Source organism: Littorina saxatilis, linkage group LG1 (genome assembly GCF_037325665.1).
Source record: "Littorina saxatilis isolate snail1 linkage group LG1, US_GU_Lsax_2.0, whole genome shotgun sequence".
Lineage (NCBI taxonomy): Eukaryota > Metazoa > Mollusca > Gastropoda > Littorinimorpha > Littorinidae > Littorina > Littorina saxatilis.
In genome coordinates this window covers 2,188,979-2,199,636 of record NC_090245.1, presented here as the reverse complement: position 1 = coordinate 2,199,636, position 10,658 = coordinate 2,188,979, and the positions used below count along the sequence as shown (strand labels likewise).

The window sequence follows — 10,658 nt, the reverse complement described above, 5'->3', positions numbered from 1 at the left end:
CTTAGGTGTTTTGGGCTAAACCATTTGTCAAGACAATTATAGAAAATAAGAAAAGAGGAACAAGAGAGTGGGTGGAGAGAATCATCCATGTATGCCTCCAATAATTTTGGTATTGACTGAAAATGTGTCCCAACAAGTTAACGGATTTTAGGTTGTTGCTTTTTGGTCTTTCTTTTGTGTGCATGAACATCCATTGAATTTAAAATGATATGCTATAGTACAAGTCTCGGTATTACACTTTAACCGCTGTTAACATTTCTAGATAATGTTCCTGCTAACACAAACGTAACATTGCTTTATTCCTCAACACAACAACTTATTTATGTATGTTTTTGTGAGGCGCTTAGAACTATTTCAGAATTTGTGCCATATAAATATCCTCATTATTATTATTATAGCTATCGAGCGCTGGGGGGAAGAAGTTTGAGTGCCCTGTGTGCAAAGCCAGCATCATCAACACCACGCAGAACGTCAAGCGTCACATGCGAGAGCTGCACTCAGACGGGCTGCCACATACCTGCTCCGTGTGCGGCCGCACCTACAACTCTTACCACAAACTGCAGAGACACGTCAAGTCGCACGGGGACACAGGGGGAATTTGCCACGTGTGTGGAAAGGTGAGCAAGTGAATAGAGAAGAGAAAGTGGGCCTGAGTTTAACATTGTGTGGTGGTCTTGCTGGATGAGGTTGATCTTTTCAATTATTGCGTGTAGTTTAAGACCCCGTCGCTGCATCTCTCAAGTCTATTTTGTTTTGCTTTTCAGTCATTGACTTCATTGTTATTGACCTTCATAAAAAAAACTGATGATTCACTGAGAGTGAGAAGCTTGCACCAGTAATCTTATCTTTCTGAGTGTCTCTGTATCTTTGTGTTTGTCCTCCATAATCAAATTCAAATACAGTTCAGGTGAATGACTGGAATTAATAAAGAATAATCGTACAGTCAATCAACCCTGTGGACTTACTTTGGGGCGTACATTTTGAACAATGTCCCCAATGCATTGCAGGTGTTCCAAACCAAGTCTGCCCTGCGCAGTCACACCAAGCTGCACGCCAGTCCGGAGGGCATGTTCCAGTGCCCGCAGTGCCCCAAGTCCTTCCGCTTCCAAGGCCGCCTGGAGAAGCACCTCAAGAAGCACGCGGAGCGGGCAGACATCTGTCCTCACTGCGGCAAAGTCTATATCTCCAAGATCCACCTCAAGCGTCACATCTCCGTGCTTCACCTGGGCGTCAAGGACTACAGGTCAGGGCTAAGGCCAAACAAAAATATATGTTGGTTTAGGGTTATAAGGTGACCAAAAAAAAATAGGGTCAGTAGGTCGGCTTTTTTAATTTTATTTGTTAAATTTTATTTTTTAAATTTAATCAATTTTAAAGGAGGTTACTACCCTTAGTTTCGGTATGGTTCGCAAAATGTGCCAAAAGTTGGGTGTTTTTTTTTAGAAATACAAAAAAAAGTTTTCGGGTCAGCGGGAAAAAATAAGGTCGGTCGGGTTACCCAAAACCCACATGTATTGTTGTTACCCTAAACCAACATGTATTTTTGTTACCCTAAACCAACATGTATTGTTGTTACCCTAAACCCACATGTATTGTTGTTACCCTAAACCCACATGTATTGTTGTTACCCTAAACCCACATGTATTGTTGTTACCCTAAACCAACATGTATTGTTGTTACCCTAAACCAACATGTATTGTTGTTACCCTAAACCAAAATATATTTTTGTTTGGCCTAAACTAGGGTCAAGGTGCTTGACATTCACTGTCAGAGTCAGCATAGATAACATATTTCTGTCACAAGGAGTACTCGAAGAAATTCCACTTCAAAGTGCTATGTTTAGTCAGCAAGCAAACAGTACTCCTGTGGAAAGCCAGGTTTGTAGATTTTTTAGCTGGTTGAACGGCAAAGGTATTTTACTGTTGTGGTCAATAGAGAGTGCTTGCCCACTACCTCCACCCCCAAGTCAATCATAATTCCCCACCTGTTCTTTTCAGTAAGGAAATAGAATGCGTATATTATAACTAGTTTTATATCTTATATATGATTCTTGTCAAACAAACTTTGGTTCCCACTATGGATGTACTGTACCCTGCCTGTCTGACTCCATGTCTGATGTCATGTGCACAGTTACTTGTTTCACTTACAATTTGCACAATAGCTTCTTCCACATATATCTGATAGCACTGCAGCTAACAGTTACTTGTTTCACTTACACTGGAACGCCGAAGAAGAAGAAGAAGAAGTTTCACTTACAATTTGCACAATAGCTTCTTCCACATATATCTGATAGCACTGCAGCTAACAGTTACTGTGCTATGGTTGTGATTGTCAGACTAATAACTGTGCTATGGTTGTGATTGTCAGACTAATAACTGTGCTATGGTTGTGATTGTCAGATTAATAACTGTGCTATGGTTGTGATTGTCAGACTAATAACTGTGCTATGGTTGTGATTGTCAGATTAATAACTGTGCTATGGTTGTGATTGTCAGACTAATAACTGTGCTATGGTTGTAATTGTCAGACTAATAACTGTGCTATGGTTGTGATTGTCAGATTAATAACTGTGCTATGGTTGTGATTGTCATACTAATAACTGTGCTATGGTTGTGATTGTCAGATTAATAACTGTGCTATGGTTGTGATTGTCAGACACAAGTGCGGGCAGTGCGGCGCTCAGTTCTTTGAGAGCGTACAGCTGCGAGACCACATCGCGTTCCGTCACCATGGCATCCAGCTGTACCAGTGCAAGTACTGTAGCAAGGGCTTCAACTGCAGGCCTACCATGGTGCGCCACGAGCGAAAGGAGCACACCAATTACCTCCCCTACAAGTGCAACCACTGCACCCAGGTACATGTGTGTCATGGAGTGGTGTGTGTGATAGTGTGGCATGGAGTGGTGTGTGTGAGTGTGTGCCATGGAGTTGTGTGTGAGTGTGTGCCAGGGAGTGGTGTGTGTGAGTGTGTGCCAGGGAGTGGTGTGTGTGAGTGTGTGCCATGGAGTGGTGTGTGTGAGTGTGTGCCATGGAGTGGGGTGTGTGAGTGCGTGCCATGGAGTGGTGTGTGTGAGTGTGTGCCATGGAGTGGTGTGAGTGTGTGCCATGGAGTGGTGTGTGTGAGTGTGTGCCATGGAGTGGTGTGTGTGAGTGTGTTCCATGGAGTGGTGTGTGTGAGTGTGTGCCATGGAGTGGTGTGTGTGAGTGTGCAAGGGAGTGGTGTGTGTGTGAGTGTGTGCCAGGGAGTGGTGTGTGTGAGTGTGTTCCATGGAGTGGTGTGTGAGTGTGTGGAAGGGAGTGGTGTGTGTGAGTGTGTGCCATGGAGTGGTGTGTGTGAGTGTGTGCCATGGAGTGGTGTGTGTGAGTGTGTGCCATGGAGTGGTGTGTGTGAGTGTGTGCAGGGAGTTGTGTGTGAGTGTGTGCCATTGAGTTGTGTGTGAGTGTGTGCCATGGAGTGGTGTGTGTGAGTGTGTTCCAGGGAGTGGTGTGTGTGAGTGTGTGCCATGGAGTGGTGTGTGTGAGTGCGTGCCATGGAGTGGTGTGTGTGAGTGTGTGCCATGGAGTGGTGTGTGTGAGTGTGTTCCATGGAGTGGTGTGTGTGAGTGTGTGCCAGGGAGTGGTGTGTGTGAGTGTGTGCCATGGAGTGGTGTGTGTGTGTGTGTGCCATGGAGTGGGGTGTGTGAGTGTGTGCCATGGAGTGGTGTGTGTGAGTGTGTGCCATGGAGTGGTGTGCCAGGGAGTGGTGTGTGTGAGTGTGTGCCAGGGAGTGGTGAGTGTGTGCCAGGGAGTGGTGTGTGTGAGTGTGTGCCAGGGAGTGGTGTGTGTGAGTGTGTGCCAGGGAGTGGTGTGTGTGAGTGTGTGCCATGGAGTGGTGTGTGTGAGTGTGTGCCATGGAGTGGTGTGTGTGAGTGTGTGCCATGGAGTGGTGTGTGTGAGTGTGTGCCATGGAGTGGTGTGTGTGAGTGTGTGCCATGGAGTGGTGAGTGTGTGCCATGGAGTGGTGTGTGTGAGTGTGTGCCAGGTAGTGGTGTGTGTGAGTGTGTGCCAGGGAGTGGTGTGTGTGAGTGTGTGCCATGGAGTGGTGTGTGTGAGTGTGTGCCATGGAGTGGTGTGCCAGGGAGTGGTGTGTGTGAGTGTGTGCCATGGAGTGGTGTGTGAGTGTGTGCCAGGGAGTGGTGTGTGTGAGTGTGTGCCATGGAGTGGTGTGTGTGAGTGTGTGCCAGGGAGTGGTGTGTGTGAGTGTGTGCCATGGAGTGGTGTGTGTGAGTGTGTGCCATGGAGTGGTGTGTGTGAGTGTGTGCCAAGGAGTGGTGTGTGTGAGTGTGTGCCAGGGAGTGGTGTGTGTGAGTGTGTGCCATGGAGTGGGGTGTGTGAGTGTGTGCCAAGGAGTGGTGTGTGTGAGTGTGTGCCAGGGAGTGGTGTGTGTGAGTGTGTGCCATGGAGTGGTGTGTGTGAGCGTGTGCCAGGGAGTGGTGTGTGTGAGTGTGTGCCATTGAGTGGTGTGCGTGAGTGTGTGCCAGGGAGTGGTGTGTGTGAGTGTGTGCCAGGGAGTGGTGTGTGGGTGTGTCTGCTTTTTTCTACCAAATCAGTTTGAAGAACTGTGATACAAAAAAGGATATAGTGGAACCTCTCTTCTAAGACACACACACACACACACACACACACACACACACACACACACACACACACACACACACACACCCTCCCCAATTTAACCGTTCCCCCTTTTTAAGACCTTGATTTTTCAAATTTACCTATATTTCAAGGCTCCCTCCTTTTTTAGCCCTGATTTTCTCAGCTGTTTGGAGGTCTTAAAAGGAAGGGAGGGATGTGTGTGTGGGGGGGGGGAGCATTTCAGTCTGTGTATTAACCTTGATGACGTTTGTTGGTTGCCCTCTCATTGTTTGTTGGTTGCCCTGTCATTGTTTGTTGGTTGCCTTGTCATTGTTTGTTGGTTGCCCTGTCATTGTTTGTTGGTTGCCCTGTCATTGTTTGTTGGTTGCCTTGTCATTGTTTGTTGGTTGCCCTGTCATTGTTTGTTGGTTGCCCTGTCATTGTTTGTTGGTTGCCCTGTCATTGTTTGTTGGTTGCCCTCTCATTGTTTGTTGGTTGCCCTGTCATTGTTTGTTGGTTGCCCTGTCATTGTTTGTTGGTTGCCCTCTCATTGTTTGTTGGTTGCCCTGTCATTGTTTGTTGGTTGCCCTGTCATTGTTTGTTGGTTGCCCTGTCATTGTTTGTTGGTTGCCCTGTCATTGTTTGTTGGTTGCCCTCTCATTGTTTGTTGGTTGCCCTGTCATTGTTTGTTGGTTGCCCTGTCATTGTTTGTTGGTTGCCCTGTCATTGTTGGTTGCCCTGTCATTGTTTGTTGGTTGCCCTGTCATTGTTTGTTGGTTGCCCTGTCATTGTTGGTTGCCCTCTCATTGTTTGTTGGTTGCCCTGTCATTGTTTGTTGGTTGCCCTGTCATTGTTTGTTGGTTGCCCTGTCATTGTTTGTTGGTTGCCCTGTCATTGTTTGTTGGTTGCCCTCTCATTGTTTGTTGGTTGCCCTGTCATTGTTTGTTGGTTGCCCTGTCATTGTTTGTTGGTTGCCCTGTCATTGTTTGTTGGTTGCCCTCTCATTGTTTGTTGGTTGCCCTGTCATTGTTTGTTGGTTGCCCTGTCATTGTTTGTTGGTTGCCCTCTCATTGTTTGTTGGTTGCCCTCTCATTGTTTGTTGGTTGCCCTCTCATTGTTTGTTGGTTGCCCTCTCATTGTTTGTTGGTTGCCCTGTCATTGTTTGTTGGTTGCCCTCTCATTGTTTGTTGGTTGCCCTGTCATTGTTTGTTGGTTGCCCTGTCATTGTTTGTTGGTTGCCCTGTCATTGTTGGTTGCCCTGTCATTGTTTGTTGGTTGCCCTCTCATTGTTTGTTGGTTGCCCTGTCATTGTTTGTTGGTTGCCCTGTCATTGTTTGTTGGTTGCCCTGTCATTGTTTGTTGGTTGCCCTGTCATTGTTTGTTGGTTGCCCTGTCATTGTTTGTTGGTTGCCCTGTCATTGTTTGTTGGTTGCCCTGTCATTGTTGGTTGCCCTGTCATTGTTTGTTGGTTGCCCTGTCATTGTTGGTTGCCCTCTCATTGTTTGTTGGTTGCCCTGTCATTGTTTGTTGGTTGCCCTGTCATTGTTTGTTGGTTGCCCTGTCATTGTTTGTTGGTTGCCCTGTCATTGTTTGTTGGTTGCCCTGTCATTGTTTGTTGCCCTCTCATTGTTTGTTGGTTGCCCTGTCATTGTTTGTTGGTTGCCCTGTCATTGTTTGTTGCCCTCTCATTGTTTGTTGGTTGCCCTGTCATTGTTTGTTGGTTGCCCTCTCATTGTTTGTTGGTTGCCCTGTCATTGTTTGTTGGTTGCCCTGTCATTGTTTGTTGGTTGCCCTGTCATTGTTGGTTGCCCTGTCATTGTTTGTTGGTTGCCCTGTCATTGTTTGTTGGTTGCCCTGTCATTGTTGGTTGCCCTCTCATTGTTTGTTGGTTGCCCTGTCATTGTTTGTTGGTTGCCCTGTCATTGTTTGTTGGTTGCCCTGTCATTGTTTGTTGGTTGCCCTGTCATTGTTTGTTGGTTGCCCTGTCATTGTTGGTTGCCCTCTCATTGTTTGTTGGTTGCCCTGTCATTGTTTGTTGGTTGCCCTGTCATTGTTTGTTGGTTGCCCTGTCATTGTTTGTTGGTTGCCCTGTCATTGTTTGTTGGTTGCCCTCTCATTGTTTGTTGGTTGCCCTGTCATTGTTTGTTGGTGCTATTTTCTTAAGATCATTAAAAGCTACAGCGATGATGTTCTTGTAGAATCACAAATATAACTTCTCAATGTATACTACTTTTTTGTACTAGTTTTGTTGTTCTTTGCCATGCAGTGTTTTGCGGAGAAGTCGAAGCTGGTTGCCCACGAGATGACACACACCGGCATGTCTCCCCACAAGTGCGACGTCTGCTCCAAGTTTTTCACCACGGGCAGCGCCCTCAAGGCTCACAAGAACCTGCACCTGGGCAACAAGCCCTTCGTCTGCGCCGTGTGCGGCAAGACCTACCTCAAGAACTGGCACATGTTGCAGCACATGCGCAAAGCTCACCACACCTTGGAGGTCGTCCTCTATGACACCCCTCCCCACAATGCACAGGGGCAGGAACTCACTCAGCAGCAGCAACAGCAGCAGCAAACGTTGAACCAGGGGGACATTTTGCCGACAGTGGACCAGACTTGCTTGCAGGGCCCAGACACCAAGTTTCTGCACGTACCGCAGACGATGGATGCCAAGTTTGTGCACGAGTCTGTGCCAGGTGGGGAGTACATTCACATGCAGGCTGCTGCCGGCGCCAACACCATCCAGCCCCGCGGCAACCTGCAGCCCGTCACCCACAACATGATGCAAGGTCACACGCATATTGCTATGCAACCTAACATCGTGTATCCACAGAAACAGGAATTTTGAGCCAATCTGGGAGTTAATATAAAAAGTCTAGTTGACTCCTCCCGTTATGTGTAAAACAACAAGAAAATCCTGATGCAAATTATCCGACAGATTTTTCTCTTCAAAAACACCACATTACTGAACAGTTTCTTGCTGTAGATTTGTGAGAAAAAAAGTCATGAATAGGAGTTAAATGATACTTCTTGAGCATTTTCTTTTGCACAACAGATGGAAAGATCGTGTTTCTGATGTTCACCGGTTGCTTACAACTGTCAGAAAATCTCTAAAAAGAATGATTAAGGTAGGTGATGGTTATAAAAAAAAACGCGGGTTAGGGGGAAGAATTTACCCGATGCTCCCCAGCATGTCGTAAGAGGCGACTAACGGATTCTGTTTCTCTTGTTACCCTTGTTAAGTGTTTCTTGTATAGAATATAGTCAATTTTTGTAAAGATTTTAGTCAAGCAGTATGTAAGAAATGTTAAGTCCTTTGTACTGGAAACTTGCATTCTCCCAGTAAGGTAATACATTGTACTATGTTGCAAGCCCCTGGAGCAATTTTTTTATTAGTGCTTTTGTGAACAAGAAACAATTGACAAGTGGCTCTATCCCATCTCCCCCCTTTCCCCGTCGCGATATAACCTTCGTGGTTGAAAACGACGTTAAGCACTAAATAAAGAAAGAAAGAAAGATGGTTATAAAACCATGATACAAAACATGCCAGTCTGTGGGTATTGATAACTCTCCGTGTGTACCCGTTGATTGCCAGGATAGGTCATTTTCTCCTCCCAAATGAAGCCGTTTATGAGCAGATCTAGATGGAGCGGGTATTGATGAAAAAAATGTTAATATCTCATTGGTGCGCTCTTTCCAAAGAAAAACGTTTTTCTTGGCTAAAGTCGTAAAGATCACCGGATTTTCTCTTTTGGATTTCTGTAAAACAAGTTATCGATGCACCAACAGTTATATGTCTGAGTCTCGACTCTTCATTGTGATCGTGTTTGTGCATAGTTTAGCAGTCACTATGGCGCACTTGCCCACAACCAGATCCATGTGTTTGACTCATCGGATCCCAGAATTTCAACCAGGTATGGCTTGCAATGAGAGTGATCTCCCTTGAGCTTACCCCATGCTACTCGTTTGTTATCAGATGTTAATTGAATTTTAGAAGTCATTTTGAAGTTGTTAGTTGAGGTTGTTCAAGCATGATTAATTCGCTTTCCTTATGTATTCTTTTCCATTTATTTATTAAAACACTAAAGGCACAATAATTGCTATGAATTGATTATTGATTAAATTGTGATTCATGTTGATCCGTTAAAATATAAAAAAGTGTCATGAACTTTCATGTTGCAATTTGTTCTCAGTAAATGTGTTGAATGAGAATGTATGGTGACGTTAGCTTGATTGTACAGTGGAACCCCCCTTTTAACCCTCAGGCTGGTTGTCCTTTACGTACACTGTCACCTGGTTGTCGCGACATATGTCGCGCTACTTTACGTATACTGTCACCTGGTTGTCACGACATATGTCGCGCTACTGGCTCAGTCTGTTTGGTCAGTTCCGATTACCTCCCATGGATGCGAAAACCTATATGACCGTTTTTTGTTATTTTTCTCTCTGTTAATTCACCAGTGGCTATGTAACATGTGTTACAGAATTGCACCAGTGTAAGGGTTAAGACATAAAAATAGATTATAAAGTTTTTCTTTTTTGTTACGGTATAAAAATGTAGACAAGGACCTTTAAAATGGGGGTAAATTTACAGATGTTATGAACAGGAAGTCTGAGAAAACAAGGTCTTTAACGGGAGGGAGTCTTAAATTGGGGGGTCTTAAAAGGGGGTTCCACTGTAACAAAAAAGAAAAACTTTATAATCTATTTTTATCTAATGAATAGATTGTATAGTTGCATGCTTTTTACCTTTTCTTCAATAGGGAATTGTACACAGAGGTTATACAATCAAACCTGCCCTGCCAACCATCTCTTGGTGACCACCACATCCCCAAAATGACCACCCTTAAGGATACTAGACAAGTTGCTTTTTTCCATACATAATTCACCTTTCAGAAGTGACCATCATTTTTAATGACCACTTTGGGGGGGGGGGGGGGGGGTCCCTTGGATGGTTGCTACAGACAGGTTTAACTGTACTTGGTATTCAACAAGTTGTTGTGAAGGGAAGTATTTGGTAAGTTCTTGTTCAAGTACACACCATTGTTTTAAAATAATAATATTTAATTAGTATTGGTGTCGGCTCTGTTGTGTAATTGGACCCAGTGCATTTTTGCTTGAAAGCTGGTTTCCTATTCTGAGTAACTTTTTGTTTTTGCTCAATTACAGCATGGTTTTGAATTGTTTTTCTGTGATATAAATGTATGTAAAACATTATCTGCCCATAGTATTTATGATTATAAGCATGCATGCATACAGATTCATCCACTTTTACCTATGATAATCATGTCTGGTTAATGTGCCATGTTTCCTATTGGAGTAAAGTGTATTGTATTGCAAAAATTATTAAATGGGATTTTGGAACAAGCTGATTTCATTTATGTTTGTGTGTGTGTCATGTTATGTATGTTTGTGTGTGTGTCATGTCATGTATGTTTTCTCTTTGTGTTCAGAGTTTACTGTGCAGAGTCTGTGTGTGTGTTTGTGTGTTTGGTTGTAAGATGTCGTGAGTAGCTGTCCATTACCTTTTTCAAGGAGCAACACTGTCTCTGATTTAGACTGAGCTGTGGTGAACTGGCCATTGTTTTTACAGAGTTTCATGCAAGTAAACAGTACTCAGTCATGTTACATAACCTGTAAATGGAGACATTGCACTTTGTAACTAAGAGCAATAAAACACCCCCTCAGGAAGGCACACATACCGAAATATTGAGAAAAACAGCTCACCTGTTGTTTTCTTTGTCTTCTCAACGTATTATATATATATATACCCCCCTCTCTCTCTCTCTCTCTCTCTCTCTCTCTCTCTCTCTCTCTCTCTCTCTCTCTCTCTCACTGTTTAATTTTGCTCTTTGACTCATGCACAAAACAACTTACTTAGAACTTTTGATAATTTTCCTTGTTGCAAAAAACGTTGAGCAGCAGAGCACGATTATAAAATACTATACATTATTAGCGAATTGCAGACACTTGAATAACTCAAGAGAGAAGATGGGATCAATGACGCAGGCTTTCTTTGGCGGGCATCTCCTGGGACAATAAACACCATTC

At 44.3% G+C, this 10,658-nt stretch overlaps 1 protein-coding gene across 1 annotated transcript in view; it reads left to right on the top strand.

The window, feature by feature from the left end:
- LOC138959243 (zinc finger protein 850-like) overlaps positions 1-9,973 on the top strand; it is a 14,505-nt gene extending 4,532 nt beyond the window's left edge. Inside the window, exons 3-6 of the mRNA XM_070330649.1 lie at positions 399-617; positions 1,008-1,243; positions 2,656-2,854; positions 6,880-9,973. Coding sequence (XP_070186750.1) covers positions 399-617; positions 1,008-1,243; positions 2,656-2,854; positions 6,880-7,455 — 1,230 coding nt within the window. The 3' untranslated portion in view covers positions 7,456-9,973. The remainder of the gene's footprint in view (positions 1-398; positions 618-1,007; positions 1,244-2,655; positions 2,855-6,879) is intronic.
- The last annotated feature ends 685 nt before the right edge of the window (positions 9,974-10,658 follow it).